We start from the raw sequence: 17863 nt of genomic DNA on the forward strand, positions 1-17863 counted from the left end.
ATAGGTTAGTAAGTAAAGGAAAAGGGAAGAAAGAACAGAAAATCCAAGTGATACAAAGGCAATTGCTGTCCACCTCCCACAAGCAGACCAGTCCCCAGCTAAATAATGCAATACCTCAATATCTCAAAACATCCCTCCCCTCAGTTTTTATTCCTGAGCATGACAACATGTCACATGGAATGTCCTTTTTGTTGTGTCCCTTCCCAACTTCTTCCACATCCCTAGCCTACGCTCTGAGGGGGGCAGAGTGGGAAGAGGCAGAAAGTCTTGATGCTCTACAAGTACTTCTCAAATATAATACTGGTATGCTATCACGACTGTTCTACTCACAAATCAAAAACACATCACCATATGGACTGCTAGGAAGAAAACTCCAGCCCAGTCAGAGCCAGTACAATCTCCACCCCTTATTCCTTACCACCTGCATCAGGTCCTACACTATGCAGCGAATCCTCGTTAACAACCACTCTCTGTCCTGTCCTCTTTTGATATATATGCAAATATCACTCTGTCTAAAAGCCATGACTGTAAGATTTTCTTAAAATGTACATTGATTTTAATCAATCCATGACTTGGGCATATGTTTTGGTGATATTTGTTGCCAAATAATTTTTTCAAGTCACTTGATAGAGAAGACTCACAAGCTGACTAGAATATGCATTCTTCAGAATCCCACAATGCCTTCAGAATCCCACAATGCCTAGAAAAATTTGGGTTTCTTTTTTGTTAATTAGTGGATATATGGTTATTATGCTATTGATCATATCTATTGAGATGTGAAAATGCCCATCTTGCAATTTTATTTCCCCCCAACCTCTTTGTTATGTAGGTCCTTTGACCTCACTTTGTTTTATGGCAAAACCAGCTTTGAGAAAAATCTGGATTACTTTCTTCCCTTTTTCAAACAGTTCGTCTGCTGTATTGCCTCAGACAACAATGAGTTTCTTCACTAAAAATGAAGGAGAAATATTGGTCCTCAGCTAAGCTGCAAATACAGCTAACTTGGGCAAAGCTTTGGCATAAAAGAATCAGCCCCACAGGCTTTCTCAAAGTCTAGAAAATAAACTGCAAAAGTAAAACTGGTTACTGAGAAAACACAAGGAAATTGTCCACAGCTGTCTCAAGACATAATAGATGTAAATAAAGCATACCAAGAAGGGTAGGGAGTGAAGGATCAGTACTGACACAGACTATACAGTGGCTGGTGTAATGAGAAATATTCTTTCTCTCTCGCCAAAGTTCACCTTTTTATTTTTTTTCATTGTCACTAACAATTATATCTCAGATCACATTAGAACCTCTTTCCTCACCGCATAAAAAGGTGTATGTTTAAAGGTTTTTTAATCAGCTTTCAACATCCTTATTTGTTTCTGGATCCTAGCAACAAGGAAAGTTTTGTGCCATATGCTGTCGTGCATCAGAAAGCCTTCAGCCTTTTTCCAGTAATCTATCTATGTGTTGATCCATTCTCAGGTTACCTGTGGAGGCTTGACTGCTCCAGAAATATGTCTCGACTTTAGCTTGGAAGGGCATCTCTTTCTCTTTTTTGCTCCCAGTTTTGCCATATTTCTGGTGGGTGACTGTAAGTCTCAGACCAAGGACCTGCAAAAAGCTTGAGAATTTGGATGCTAATTCTACGGGCCATTTTCTACTGCCTCATCAGGATTGGATTACTATCACAAGTCTCTTTCCATTTAGTTTTGAAATGTGAAGCTCATCTGTATACAGCATTTGATACAGTCATGATTGTCTGAGAATACTGAAAAAACAGCATTTTTAGTATAATATGAGTTGGAAAATATTATCTTTGTGTACAAACTTTGTTCTGTCCATTGCTAATTTATGGTTCAAATCAATAATGAAAATATGGGCTAGCAAATTAATCAGTATAGACCACTTCAGGACCCCGTTTGAAATATCATCTAAGTATGAATGTGAAGCACTCCTAAGTACGTTTCAAGAACAACTTTTTTTTTTACCAGTTGTTCACTCAAATGTAATTTTCCCTTGGGCATTTCTTCTGTGCTTGTTTGTGAGTTTATCTTAGTTTATCTAAAAAGTGTACTAAAGTGAAATGAATTGCATATATTTGATGTTTTACTACTAAGCTAGTTGTCCCATAAAAGAAGAAAATTTTACGTGACATATTTTAGCCAGATTTCATTTCCATGTATGCCTGACCAATTTTCTAGGAACTTGTAATCCTCCACAGTTTTTCAAATATATGGCGCTTCAGAATGTATTCAAATATATTCTAAGATAGGTCTCAGATTACTGCATGAATTCTCACCAATGAATTCTGGGCGAATTTCATCTGGAACTGTTGACTTAAATACATATCTTAAGTCTAAATATTCAACTCTCTCACCAGCACCATGCTCATAGTACATTCCTTTTTCCATGTCAAAATTAATTTCATAAGAGAATTGACTTTCATTTATTGTTGCGGATACTCAAGCAAAAAACGTATTGAATACTCCAGCACTATCTGCAGTTTGCCTTCCCTTCTTTTTCCTAAATCCCTCTCCACTGTTTTCTTCTTCTGACATTCCTACAGAACTTTTCCTTGATATCTACGACTGAAATATATCACAGTCTACCCAAATTTATTCTCCCATCTTTATGTTGTTCCTTTATAGTTGTTCTCGGACACAAACCATTTTTTTTCCCAAATCTCAAACAATTCCTTTTTAATTTCTGGATATTTTAAGCTTTTGTGATGCTGGCAGCATAGTTTCCCTCTGTGCTCACTGTCTTTGAATTCTTTAAACTAGGATAGTTTACAACTATGTATTTAGAATAGATCCTTTCAAAAACTACTAATTCACCAGAACTTCTTTATCCCTTACATTATCTTCTCAAGATGTCTCAGACTCAGGTCTTTGAATTGTGTCAAAGCTATCTTCACATTTTTTTCTTTCTGTGAATTAGCAAGGGCAGTTATTTCATGATTACTTTCACCTCCAATTTATTTTCCATCTTTGGATTTTCAGTTTCTTCCTGCCAGGTTTGAAATACTGCTTCCTTAGCAAAAACAAAGTCCTATCTTCAGAAACTAAAACTTTGTCCCCAACACTAGTAATCTCAGCACTTGTGTTGTCTGTACCCTGATACAATAGATTCATATAATCAGAAGTTATATGGATAGCAAAAATCTACCTTATTAACCGGCCTTTTCATGTTTCAGATGGTAGCTCAAAGACTCCTTCATGCCTCCGCTTCCAGTCTTCTACCTCTCTTTAGATCCTGAGCATGAAACAGTGTGTTTTTCCCCTTTTGATCTTCACCCACAGACAGTGTGTGCAAACCTCTTTCCTATTTTTCTTCTATATTTGATGCTAATCTGTTGTATAACAAACACTGTACTATGTTTCTTTTATTGAAAACAGGAAAATCAAGCAATAGGTTATATTCATTTTTTATTGTCTTGAAAATTCTACCATTCTCAGCCTTCTCCAAAGTTTTGTGTGATATACATGGAACATTTTATCCTATTTTTTCCCAAAATAGAATAAGATGAGAAGAGAAAACAAACAATCGTATGCCCCTTGACAGACAAGACAGAGAGGACCTATTGTTCTCATGTATTTCAAATTCTGAAAAGATAGAATCAATAGAAAGATTAAGGCTGAAATGTGCATCTGGGGCTCATACAGTCCAAGCATTTTGTCAAAGCAAAACCAAGTTCAAAGTGAGGTCAGGATGCTCAGGACCTTATCCTCTCAAGTTCTGAAAACCTCCAAACATGGAGATGAATATTTTTAATTCCGTCCAGCAAAGTTATCTTACATAAGTTTTCACATCATAACACCATTGGTCTTGAACACATATTCTGTATATATTAGGTGTTTTGATTTCCCAAAGAAGCCAGCATTTACTGTGAGAACACCTGAAATGTTTGTTTATGTAGTTGCCTAAAACCTGTTCCAATTACATAGACTTGTTATGAGGAAGGGTACAGGGAGAAAGTCATGAGGAGACAGGCAGCTAGCCTTGGTTTATGATGAACGCTTATCTTATCAACCTACTGTTAATAAAGTCACTAAGACCATCAAGAGCAAGATTTAATTTTAACTTGTTTTACTGGTCCACTTTAGCAATGGCTAAAGGTGATAGTTTGGAAAAATATTAATCAGAGTTAGCTATTTAAACTCAGACCTATCTTTTCAGCAGTTTCTTCAGGAAAGTTCAGCACCAGCCATCAACCATGAAGATTCTTAAATACCTCCTGGTCTACCGAAGATTTTTGCTCATTGTCCTCACCCCTCTGCTTTTACTTCCACTCCCACTTATCATCAAAACCAAAGTAAGTGACCTGCTATGAGAGGTAATTGTTTTGCACTGGTATGTAAACCTTGAGATTCTGAGATCTTTTCAGAATTGCTTCACTGCATTTTCATTGTGGACTTTTTGTTTTGTTTGGTTTGGTTTGTTTGTTTCTTTGGTCAGCTCAGAGTATTTTCATAGAGATGCACAGAAGACAACAGGTTTAATCTAATATTCTGTACTGGTTGTATGAAGTTCTGAATTATTTTTTTTTCTTGTTTAGGAAATGCTTTTCTTATTTAACGTCAGCTAGACTGCCTTGACAATCCTGTCCTCACCATTAGGTTTTGGCCGCTTTTAAACAACTCTGTGTGTTTGACAGTGGAGTTGGATTGACAGATGCAACTACCTTTTCATTTGATTATATATTTTGTTTAGTTCATCATATATTGTGTTTTATGAAAGCAGATGACTGGAATGAAAGATTTGACAAATTCTGATTTTCATATTATACACTATCCTCACCTTATTGCTACTGATGACCAAATTTCATTGATTACATTAGAGCCAAAATTTGACCTATTATTGATTGCAAGTACTCCAAGAGCTTTAAATGTTGCATTCTGCATGCTTTCAGCTGCAGAATGTTTGTGATTAATGCTGATTAATTGACAGAGAAGACTCCAGATTTACCTATATGATTAATTGGGCTTGAAGGAAAAGGCCGCTGAGTGGTGGAATTTAAGTAATTTTACTGTCCTTCGAAAAATTCTTTAATACTATTTACAGACAGTTTCACACCTTAGCAAGGTTATCAATACCAGGAAAGTAACCAGAATTCAACTCCCTTGAGTCATAGCAGTTACAGGTCCAAGTAATCCCTCAGCTAACATAGCCAGACTTCTTGCAATTGTGATTTTTTTTTTCCCCTGGGTGAACTTGCTCTTATTAGTGCTTTTTGTATTCTAGGAAGCAGAATGTGCATACACACTGTTTGTAGTTGCCATCTTTTGGCTCACAGAAGCTCTGCCTCTGGCTGTTTCAGCTTTGCTCCCTGCCTTTATGTTCCCATTGTTTGGTATAATGGCATCCAAGGAGGTAACCTTTTCTTTTTCCCTGTCATACTAAAGATTTCAATGTCAAAACGTCTGAAGAAAGAACCTGATGGGTTAATCCATGGATTTGATAAGTGCCAGTCTAAGTAGGCCTACCTCAAGCTCATATACTTTGTCCTCAGGACTTGTTCATCTTTCTTTTTAATATTCTTTTCTAGATTGTTATTCAGTATTTAGATGCCAGTCAATAAGAAAATGCTAGTTAGATGTAAAATATCCTTAATGTTACAGAAGTGATAGGACACAATAAAGACCCCATGTTCAAAATGCTGAGTATCCATCTTCATGTCAAAGAGATGACAACACAGATGATCATATTGTAAATTTCTATGTTTAAAATTGTTCTTTTATCTGCTGGATTGGAAGCACTTCATTGGCTGGATTATATGTAAGATGTGACTGACGATCTTAGGTTGTTTATAGCACAAACTTCGCTTTTCATTAGATTTTAACTCTATGCATCTTAGCAAACCATTATTTAGATTAAATGAAATTAAGAGCGTTAAGGAAATCTACCAGTCTAAGTTTAAACCAATAATCTTTTTTCCATATACATTTCAATATATGTCTGTACTGAACTGGTAATACCAAATACTAACAGAAGGTCACCATTTAATCTACAAAAAACTTTTTGTTTTTTATTTCAGGTGGCATCTGCTTATTTTAAGGACTTTCATTTACTGCTGATGGGAGTAATTTGTTTGGCAACATCAATAGAAAAATGGAATTTCCACAAAAGAGTGGCTTTAAAAATGGTGATGTTGGTGGGTGTCAACCCTGCATGGTACGTGCTAAGCAATGTCTTGAAGGACAATCATTCTTGTTAAAAGCTATGAATTCCAAAAATAATTGCATGTTGCTTATTCTGCAGTAGTAATCCAGCCTCTCTTTTCTACTGAAACAACGTAGATATTTGAAATGACGTGATTGATTTGTAGGTGACACTTTTATTATTTTGCTGAAATACTAATTACAACACTGAAAGTTCCCTATAGTGATTTTGTTCGTTATAAGGATCTTTCTGAACCAAAACCTGATGCATCTGTGAATAATGTAAGGGTCCTCTGTCTTAAGGATGGTTTGTACACACCTAATGTCTACAACCAAGTATCTGTGCTACGTTTATTATTTTTCTGTATTCAAGTACTGTTTGCAAAATTCTGGAAACTTCATAAATACATAAAAATCATTCAAATACACAGAAATGAAAAAAAAATCATGAAAGTCAAGGTGGCAAATGAAAAACATACCTGATACAATGTCTCTATGTTTTTTCTTTGTCTACTTGTGAAGAAAATATCAAAGGAATAGGAATTTTCTCTGCTGGATGAGGTGATGAGGGAAATGAAATCACACACTCTACTGACTCGCTATCAGCATGCATATATCTTATGAAATGAAAACTTTTCTTGCTTTACAAGTGCTCAGGAAAGCTTTAGGCCCCTGACTCATCCGACAGCACATCAGTGAGGCTTCGGAGAAGATCTGTAGAGTGAAGATGGCTTCCCAGAACAAACAGTGCTTATGACTCCTTGTCAGGAAACAGAAAGTGATGGGAAGTAACAAGTCAGGGAAGTAGAAAGCTGCGTCTAAAACATGAAGTGCCTCTTGGGTGATCTAATAGCGCTTCTTAGAATTATTATTTCTATTTCATCGTGATTCAGTCTCTCCTAATTTTAAATATCATGTGTATTTTGATTTTTCCCACAGCTTTTGACAGCTAGCAGCTTTGTGGGTTTCTCTTTTTTTAATAATTTTTACATTCTTATTCAACTGTATGACATTAGCTCTTTTCTTGAGCTAGGCAGGTTTAATTACTTCACACTCTCTTTTTGATCACTCCTAAATTCCCACGTTTTGGTTTAAATCTTGAAAAGGAGAACACAAGTGGATAGTGTGCTGAACACTGCTGATGATCTTGCTGTGGACCCAGAAATCTGCATCCAGCTTCTGGGGAAACCTCCAGTTTGTAGTCCTGAGAAAACAGCATCCTTCCTATCTCAGGTTTCCTAATTATGATAAAGATTATAAGGTGACCACTGAAGGAGAGGATCCTCTTGCCTCTTGGCATCTGTTGCTCGTTAGCAGCATGCCCATGCAAAGTGCTGCATGCTGTTCTTTTTGCACTGCCACAAGCAAGAACCTCCACCCAGCCTTTGCTCGCTGGTGCATCCAGCCCAGGATGGAGGTGTCAGTGTAGGAGGCTTCTATAGCAGAGGACATGGAGGATGCAGTATTGGGTGTAGCGCAGCAGGAGTCCCTAAAGGCTTCCTATTGTGTGAGCTGTGCTATCTGGTCAGCAGACTAACAGGTAATACACTTATGCAACCTGTGAGAATTAGAAATAGAACACTGGTTGTGCATTATACAGCAGAGTGATATTATAGTTGAGCATCAATGAAGTTATTATCTGTGCAGAATAACTTTTAATAATCTCTCAGCAAGAATAATCCAGAAAAAATGGGGGTTAACAGCTTAGGATATATTTTGTTATTTTTAAATCAGTTTTATTGTGCACCACATGATACTAAATGGTCGCTTGACTATCAATCCATCAAATGTTGGAAATTTATGATGTTCTGAAAACATGGTATTTCCAAAAATAGATGTTAGTGAATGCTCTGTTTGCTTTTGTTTTAAAATCTCTTTCAAGTTATGCTAAAATCATATTTCTCTACAATGTAAACATTCATACTCACTATACTTATCCTGACCAGTGTTTTCTACACAGATGTTTCTCCTGAAAACAAAATTCTTACCCAGCTTTCATCTGAGAACCTAATTGAAAGCTGAGTAAAGTTAGCGGGATTCGCGTTACCGCTGACAATTTGCTAATTAGGTCCACCAATTGCAGATCTGCAGCTCACTTTATCGTTAAGCAACTAAAAGTGCACAGCGAAAAGACAAGGTGTAGAGTTACTGAACTTTTTGTGCCCCTATTGAGGAACAAACAAGTTTAATAGCTGAAATGGAGAGCTATGAGAGGCATTTTGAAAACTGTTTTTATGTAATAATGCATTGCTTATGTTATTTTTGTACAAAATCCTGTACATACAGCCTTTGGGAAGCTTTTTGATCTAGCAAGGAGCTTTACAAACTGCACAGAGTTCTCAGAAACTGCTGTAACACCAGAGTCCCGCGCTACTGGTTGCTGTCTTACTGTGATTTGTGGCAGGGTTCTAATGACACTGCCAGCACTTTGGGATGGAAAGTCAAGAGAAATACTCTCATTTACAACTCCAAGAGTTGCATTAAAAATGACAATGTAGTCTGTATTTTAAATTAACCTAACTTCACCAGATATGACATAGAATATTTGTATTTTTTTTTTTTTTTAAGGTAAAACCAGGGCCACTCTAGTAAAATGCAGTTCTTATTTTGAAGTTAATTTAGCATAAGCTGAGCCAAGGCAAGACTAAGACATATAATGACCTTTGCTTCCCCCTTTAATATAACATCTATTGAAGCACAAATAATCCCTACAGCTGTCTTGGGACTGGATTAAGAACTAAGTACCACCTACAAAATACTTCTCCCTGCAACATCTGTACTGGTATCCAGAGGGCTGACCCTAAGGGATAAGCCCAGTGTTTTGAGCTAGCCTGTACAATACGGCTCTAATAGCCATTATAGCACTAGTATAGCCATTTTAACTTTCATTTGAACTTGTGATATGCATGATGCTCTTTCTTCAGAGATGATTAGTACAGAGTATCATTCTGTAAATAAACATTATTGCTTCCATTCCATTTATAAATGTATTTGACTCTTATAACTAAATGTATTTCAGTGAAAAAATATATTAGATCAAAATCATTCTAATTCATTAATTTCCAGAGAGGTCTATTACAAGATGTTTATTGTTTCCTACATTCAAGCTTTCTGTTGGAAAAGATTTCCATTTACACTAAACAGGGTAATGATGGGAGATGTTGCTGTAACAGTAACAGACTCTTCTCTTCCAGGCTTACTCTGGGCTTCATGGTTAGCTGCAGTTTCTTGTCAATGTGGCTCAGCAACACTTCGGCTGCTGCCATGGTGATGCCAATTGTGGAGGCTGTAGCTCAGCAGATCACCCGAGCTGAAGCAGAAGCTGACATGCTGGAGATGTCCTGCTCCAACGGCTCCACCAACCTGGCACTGGAGCTAGACGGTAGACATGCAGGGCAGGTTTTGTTTGCCCAATCTCACTCTGCAGCACGCTCAAACACCTTTTAGCATGTAGTTGAATGGCTAGGGAAGTAATAGCATCATTATGTGTTTTGTTGAGAGACGTCTCTTTGATTGCTGTGTATGAGCTCTCTCCCATTCACCAAGATGAATTAAAACTGACCGGGTACAGAATGCAGCAGGAGAGGAGGAGAGAAGTGAGTGGCTTGCTCAGCCTAGTAAAACTAAGTCCGTTAAGAAATATGACTACAGGGTATAAATACACTGGAGGTTAAGAGTTTGCAAGAGAAAAGAGCTCTTTCAGCTCTAGGGTAATGTTGGAAGAACAAATAAATCTAAACTACATAGATGAATTATAATTTAGGAGAAGATTTCTCATCATAAGAAGATTGAGACTCTGGGGTAATAAGAGTCATGTTGAAGCTGTTTTGCACTTGAAATTTATTCATGTGATTATAAAAAGTTGCATGGAATGAGACATGGTGATGGAGATGTTCCAGTTTTGTACCCTTAAGCACTTATTTGTCTTTCCTGTCAATGTCTTACAGAAAATATAGGACAAAGTGAAAACAGTGACTGGAAAGAGAAAAGAAAAGAAGTGAATGGGTAATAGATATTCATTTCCTAAATTCTCTTTTAAGAATTCTTCTAAGTGCATTGATCAGACTGAAAGTAATGCCTCCTATTTATTTCCATGGAATCTACAACAGATACGAAGAGCACAGTAACTCTGTTTGGTAGAGCAAATTCTCAGCTACTAAACACTGGTTTTCTATGTAGTCACCACTATTAGCATTTTCACTACTGATGAACAAGAGCCTGTATGCCAACATCCGCCTCTGACATTGTGAGCTGACATAATAAAATAGGAGGCATTACTTTAAAATCAGCCATCCTAGAATATCTGTTTATTACAATTAATACCTTTGCTTTTCCAGATATGACAACGATATGGGGAGCACTGTGTGCACGATTGAAAAGGAAAATGAAAAAGAAAAGGAACAGGTACTTAAATTGTCTTTTTTTATGCTGCTTATGTGTGCAAATTGGTTTTAACCCAGATCTCATTCCATCTAATGTAGCACTGTTATCAATTAAGTTAGTTTCATGTGAACAAGATATATGTGTAGATATACATATGCATTCAGTTGCTTATTTATTTATTAATTTCATTAGTGATTTTGTGCTACAGATGTATTTTTACATAATTAAATCAATCTCATCAGTAAACAGACTCTATATATCATGTGCTATATATAAAGAAGTATAAAGTATACATAAAAGAAGTTCCTGCATAAAAGACTGAGGCAGATCAGGCAAAAGACTTCAGGATTTGACTTTCCTTTCTTTTTCTTTGCATGAATAACTGTAGTGGAGAACTGTAGTAATAGCAAACCAAACCACATAGCATATGGCTATATTACCAGAAAACTGTCAGACTGTTCTGGGACATCTTTGAGTCCTATTTTTGTGCTTGATTATTATTATTATATTCTTACTAAGCAGAACCTACCACCTGCTGAAACAGGGAGAAAAAGCAGAGAGGACAAATACAGTGGGATTTTCAAAGTGATGTGCTTATGTATTGCTTATTCTGCTACCATTGGAGGGTTGACAACAATCACGGGAACATCGACTAATTTGATTTTTGCTGAGCACTTCAATACGTAAGAGACTATATTAAGTTATTTGTATTCTTCTTAATCCAGATTTTTAACTATTCTTTCCTGAGCTCTCACGTGGCTCCCCTAAAATGCATTAGAAACTTTATCTTTTGATTCTACTACTTTCTTTTCATTATTTTTGTTAAAGAGATTGCATGGTTGTATTTAACTTACACTGGAAAAGTCTGTAAGTGATCATCCAAAATTGGCCATCTTTTTTGTGCCTTTCTTTGGTTGAGTGGTACTCTGCTCTTTGAATAGCTGTATGCAAAAAAGATGAAGGTATTACCCTAACATGAGTGTGAGAGACGCTATCTAAGAATGTTATTCATTTCTAAGTAGAGCAGGAGCTAAGTTCAGGTCCACTTAGCAAAACGTATTAGGAGTCTTTCAGGAGGCTATGCTCAGTGCATTGCTGAAATGAGGAATTTAGATCTGTCAGTCAAAGAAAAAGCAAATGATTTCAAACCAGTCTGAAACTTGATATTCAGTTGGACACTTTGGTTTGAGATTGTTATTTTTTTTAACATTCCTTTTCTCAGTAAAACTACTTTGAAATTTCAATTGGCAGATGTTTTGAAAAACAATAGATCTTGTTTAACTGTTTTTTTTTTATTATTATTTCACCACCTATTGTCAGAAGCATTCCAACTTTAACATAGGAAAGAGAAGAAAACAACAATCCTGTTATTAACCTCTGCCCACTTTTTGTATTAAGGGCAGCAAAACATTGAAAGACAGGTCACTGACAGGTCTGCTTCTAATCTGTGTTCTGCGAATGGATTAAATTTGGCTTCAGCAAACTTCTAAAGAGAACTGAAGTACGGTCTGTAAATCTGTCTGTGCTGTGAGAAGGTCTGGTGCAGGTAGCAACAACAGAAGCAATATGGAAATTCCTGTTTGGGGGGGCAAAGAAACAGGGCAGACTGTGGCATTGTAAGTCTTAGGACTTAAACTTTTAAACATACTATCACTTCTGGTTCAAGCTGGCTTCATACTCACCGGTCCGGCAGAATCCAGAATTGATTACTAGGGGTAAAAACTGTTCTTGCTCGATTGCCCAGAGTCATAGGGAACTTGACACAAACTGGCTTGCAGCTGTTTTTTTTCCAGTTTGTCTTAGCTGTTAACAATCTCTCCAAGAAAAAATAAGCAGATTGTTGTTCTCTCCCTGGGTCTTCATCCTCTGCTAGGAATATAGGGTGTACACAGAGCACTGTGTGTAATCCAGTGTCATAGCCCCAAAGGTTTTTGTTTAATCTTTACAAAACCACTGAGCCTAATCTTAACTTAAGCTGTATCTACCATCTCACTGTGCAAATATTTTTTCTATTTAACTGTCTTGCACCCCTCTCTTAAGAGGTCTCAATTGTTTAGATGTCCTGAATGAAGTGGGAATTGACCCATTAGTGTGGCTTGGGCACATTTGCAGTCCACCTTTATGCATCATAAGCATCCTAAGAACAAAAATTCATAAGCATCATAAGGAGCATCATAAGGAAGACAACTCAGCAAGAGAGCTGTACACACCAAGAATGTTCTCATGTTTTCTACTCAGTGACAAAACAATAAGAAATTCTATATTCTCTCTGTATACCTGATTTTAGCATGAAATAGACTACAATCAGTGTTCACTGTTTATGGATTTTAATATATTGACTAAGCACAGTCCTGTGAAAAGTGAAAAGTATGCAGCCGTTTTTAGGTTTTGATAAAGGAAGTGGAGAATAGGTTTCAAGCTTGACAAAAAAATCATCCGTTTTTTTGGTTTATTTGCAACTCTGTTTTTGGTCGACATAAATACATTGCTTGCAAATTTTCAAATGGAACGTATGGAGTTGCAGTCCAAAACCCAGCTATGCTCTTTACCAGATTTTCATAATCTCTCTTTTACCAAAGAGAAATACCGCTCACTTCACATCACCCCTTACTCTTGTCACTGCTTTTGGCAGTATGTACTTTTGTGAACAGCTGTTTTCAAGGATGAAGCACAGGAAGAGTAAAATTTCATCAAAAATTGCTGATGGACACTTTGAGAGCTCATTGAGAATGGCAACCACTGCCATCGAACCAGGCCAGTGCAGTAGTTTCACAAAAACAGGGTCACATATCTCACTGGTTTTGTGGGTTTTTTGCTCTCTTTTTTATATGTTTTAATAAAAAAACATTAAAAATTAAAATAAGATTTGTTACTTATATACATTAACTACAGTATATATTTTATGAGGGCTGCTCCAAAAGTAATGCCTCCTGTTGTATGATGTTAGCCCGTGACATCAGAGGTGGATGTTGGTGGTATGGCAGTAGAGATTGAACCTTACTGCCAGTATTCCATTACATTTTGTTACCTTGTGACAGACGGCAGCAGAGGGGCAGTTTGACAAAACGGTGTCTGACAGGGAAGTGCATATGAAGCAAAGGTGTGTCATTAAATCCTCCATGCCAAAAGTATGGTGCCCACTGATATTCACTGATGTTTGCTGAACATTGATGAAGACCAAGCAGTGGATGTGACCACAGTGAGGCAGAGGGTGGTGCATTTCAGCAGTGGTGACAGCGACAGTGGGTCGCCTCCTCTGGTTCAGAATTTTACATGCACAACATGCAGACTCTTGTTCATCAAAGTGAAGTGCACAGCTGACGGTGGTGACTATGTTGAAAAAGAGTGTTTTCTGGCTGAGAATTTGCTCTATTAAATGGCGCTATCATGCTTTTTGTATGTATTGTAGTTTCTATGGAAATAAATAGGAGGCATTACCTTCAGAGCAACCTTCATAGTGCTTAGTCCCTTTTTCTGACTCCATATTTTTAATGCTCTTTATTATTTTATCCTTTTACCTATTGGTATTTTTCCTCTGGAGTTGTTTGGGTTGCTACAGTCTGTCAGATATCTCATAGCTGCAGCTTTACCTATCTTATCTTGCTGTACAGACTTTCTCACAGCTCTTTTACATGGCTAAGCAGTTTCTCCTGAGCTACAAGCCAAGGTGTACACCTAGTCCGTGTCAGAGCGGCGCCAGGGATCCTAGGAGCAGAGGCAGGGGAAGACTAAGAGTAGGTTTCAGAGGGAAATAGTCACCAGACAATATAGAGTCAGGGAAAAACTATGCTCTTCTGTGCTTGGAGAAGAGCACATCCTACAGTGAAATGAGTTCAGTGTGTCTTTTCCATCCTTGCCTCAAGCAAGACTTACAATCTAACTGTAATAGATGTTACAGCCAGTGCTATATAATATATACTTTTTTTAACCAATCTAGCCTAGGAATATTTGCTATCAAAATGAAGATTAGATAACTTAATTAAGATTACTATAAATGCTTAAAGATACTCATTGTGACATCTGACCATTAAAATTTTATAAAGGAATTGACTTGCTAGTATAAAATTTTCAAGTGCTTGTTGTTCAGTAAGGTAAAATCACACATAACTGAGGACATAAGATCATAAAACTTAGCAAGTGATTAAATGCTAGGACACTGCAGTGCTGATGTCAATATTTTCCTATCTTGGAATTTGTGCATTCAGAAATTGATGTGGCTAATCATGTAACAAAAGCTAAATTGCCATGTAATCAATAAATTGTATGTAATAGCCTAATGTCTTTTCAAGTTCCCGTTTCACTATCTCAGCGCTATATACATTTGGAATTTAGAACATCCACCTCAAGAAGTGGGTAGGACTTCAGTCTCAGCTGCCACTTTAATTGCAATACATGTAAACATCATAAATATATATATAAATCTTAAGAATTGCACAACACGTGAGATAACATTTGTAATAAGCATTTATCACCTCAATGAATTCTGTGACCATCACAATTCCTTTTCTTCTGGCAAGGCATGAAATACAAAAGATTGGAAAATAATTGGAAATAGTCATTGAAGCCTCCTTCTGGACATTGTCTTTTCCCTTTCATCCAATTTTTGCGCTAAGGAAGGCTAGAATTTTCTCACTTTTAGCAGAAAACTCTCTCAGCAGAGCTGGAGAGGGCTCAAAGATGGAGAAAACTCTGTTCATAGAGTAAATTGGCAAACTAAAGTAGGATTCATTTAACTGGCCTTTTTGCCCTTCTGACATCTCTCTCTTTTAACAGTAAATGTATTTATTTCAGAAAACTTAAGCCCATTACTCCTTTTTAAATGCATGTGGCAGGAAGAGCTCTGGTTGTAAGACCCACATCTGTAAACAGTGGATGATGGCAGCCTCACAGAGACAACACAACTTAAGAAACAATCCACCTGACAAATAAACATTCTCAGCTCTCCTGGATAGTAGTAGTAATAAATTCGTTTCTAATGAGCTTTTAATCTCTTATGGAACCTTTAATAATAAATATCTCACTGTTGTCTCTACTGCTCTCTTCTAAGTTCACTGGAGCCTGTTAATTCAAATATATTTGCTTATGCTAAAAGTCTCCTTTCAGAGAACAGATTTTCTTCAAGTTCTGTTTCTTTGCAGTCCCAATGGCCCTTAATGCTCTGAGTGGCTCTTCCTTGCCTCCTCAACTCAGGTGAGACACACCTAGATCAGAAGGAGATGCACAGACCTGTTGCTGATCGGATGCTCAAAAAACCGTGGCACAGCTGCAGGGACAGTTCCTGTAATAGTCATGATAAACAGGGACAGGATGGGAGGGTGAAGGAAGATGACACCAGAGGCCACCTCATGCTGAAGGTAGCTGCCAACCAGAAGCACTCTCTCCCAGCAGAGCTTTCTGGCATTTCTCACGAGTCTTTATTAGTCTTTATTCTTTTGCCAAACTGAACTAAACGTGGTTTGGGTTTTTCTTTTTCACTTTAATCCAGGCGTTATCCAGGTTGCCAGTGCATCAATTTTGGATCTTGGTTTATCCTTTCTATCCCCATCGCGGTTGTTATTCTGCTGCTTAGCTGGGTCTGGCTCCAGTGGCTTTTCCTTGGATTTGAGTAAGTAAATGCTGTAATCAATAAAGCTAAAGGTAGATGATATAAAATATCTTGTACCAGGATTAAATATTGGATCTAAGCTTAACTGGCTTATGGAAAGATAACTCAGCAATGATGATTTTGCATTTCTGATTAATATGGCTGAGTCTCTGGAGAAGACAAGAATTCTCTAAAATAAGGATCCTTGACTACTCAGCCCAGTATGAAAAGTCCATATTGCAAATTGTATCTCTTCCCCTCAAGCATACACACATCATCAGTAGGTAGAGCATGCATGCAAGGCTAAAGAATATGGAAATTACATGAATTTTAGTCTAAGACCTGAAGGTGATAAAGACATTCAGGATGTTGCTCTTCCCTGGAATCAGGGATTGACTTAAATACTTGAGCAATACCTGTGTTATAAGCTGGATGACTACAATCTGAATGTAAAGTAAAAAAGTTCCTTTTTTCCAAAATTTATACATGGTGGAATTTTTTTTCTTCCCGTTGAAGTTTGTGCTTCTTAGGTTTGGTAGAGGACCATTCCTTTCTGGCTGATTCTTCAAAGCCTTGTTCTCCATGAATTCACTCACACCTGTAGAGTTAATGATAGGGACCTCGTCTTCCATAGCTTCACGGCTACGTATGGTACAAGAGATGAAGAGTGAGATTGCCTACTCTTAAGCAGATGTAATGTCATCTCAAGTTTACCACTCTCTATCTGAACATTTATTTGTTCATTTTTCTTGATTGTTTTGATAGTGTTCTTGTTAACGCTGTGAGAATGAAAACATAGCTTGTAGCACCTATTCTTCTGATCAGTATGCAGGCTACTTACGCATTACTAAGAGAGTAAAGCAAAATCATGGATGAATTTCATTAAATAGATAGATTATACATTTGATTGTTTCAATTAGTTCCCATGATTGAAGCTTCATCCTTCCTGTGTGCTATATCTGAAATGTCCTAAACCCATTACAGGATAAAACAAATGAGCTAGCTAGTCAATAGCAGGACACATTTAATTGCTGCCTCTTTCAATTTCCCAGTGGACTTTGTCAATTAATTCTGATATATTCAGTTTAGTATGTGATAATTAAATGGGAGAAACTGCATTGTAAAGTGTAAAACTTATTTTATAAAGTGCTAATGCACTAAAAGAGTGGACATTTTTTCTTCTGTATACACTGTTAATTCTTCCTCCAATATTGTCTATTTACATTCCAGTTTTAAAAATATGTTCAAGTGCGGCAAGAAAAAAACAGCTAGAGAAGAGGCCTCCGCAAAGGTGATCCAGAATGAATACAAGAAGCTTGGACCAATGAGGTATGTCACACTATAAATTAGCAAATAAGATCAAGTAAATCAAAGTGTGAACTCAAGAAAATGTATAACACGTTGTTTTTCTGCTATAGCTACCCAGAAATTGTTACATTTGTCCTATTCATCTTAATGACCTTGCTGTGGTTTACCAGAGATCCTGGCTTCTTTCCAGGATGGTCTTCACTTTTCCCAAAGTAAGTAATCTTTTTCATACACTAACATGAGCAGCACTGAGTCTTAAATGTATACCTTATTTTCTTGACAATATATTAAAAATAATGCTTTTAATATTTTGGAAATATTCCAATGTTTTAAAAACCTTTGTAGTTTATACAGAATAGGTACAACTCCAGTGATTTCATAGAGGTATGTGTGCAACATCTGAAATCCCAAACACACTGCAAGATGAAACAAAATA

General features: G+C 36.9%; 1 protein-coding gene across 1 annotated transcript in view; it reads left to right on the plus strand.

The window, feature by feature from the left end:
- The window catches only part of SLC13A1 (solute carrier family 13 member 1), a 28586-nt gene continuing 14901 nt past the window's right edge, over positions 4179–17863 (plus strand). The window contains exons 1-10 of the mRNA XM_021385086.1: positions 4179–4306; positions 5236–5364; positions 6029–6165; positions 9347–9534; positions 10100–10157; positions 10490–10556; positions 11058–11218; positions 16021–16140; positions 17350–17448; positions 17538–17639. Of these exons, the coding sequence (XP_021240761.1) occupies positions 4208–4306; positions 5236–5364; positions 6029–6165; positions 9347–9534; positions 10100–10157; positions 10490–10556; positions 11058–11218; positions 16021–16140; positions 17350–17448; positions 17538–17639 (1160 nt within the window). The 5' untranslated portion in view covers positions 4179–4207. The remainder of the gene's footprint in view (positions 4307–5235; positions 5365–6028; positions 6166–9346; positions 9535–10099; positions 10158–10489; positions 10557–11057; positions 11219–16020; positions 16141–17349; positions 17449–17537; positions 17640–17863) is intronic.

The sequence above is a fragment of the Numida meleagris genome, chromosome 1 (assembly GCF_002078875.1).
Source record: "Numida meleagris isolate 19003 breed g44 Domestic line chromosome 1, NumMel1.0, whole genome shotgun sequence".
In the NCBI taxonomy this organism is placed as follows: domain Eukaryota; kingdom Metazoa; phylum Chordata; class Aves; order Galliformes; family Numididae; genus Numida; species Numida meleagris.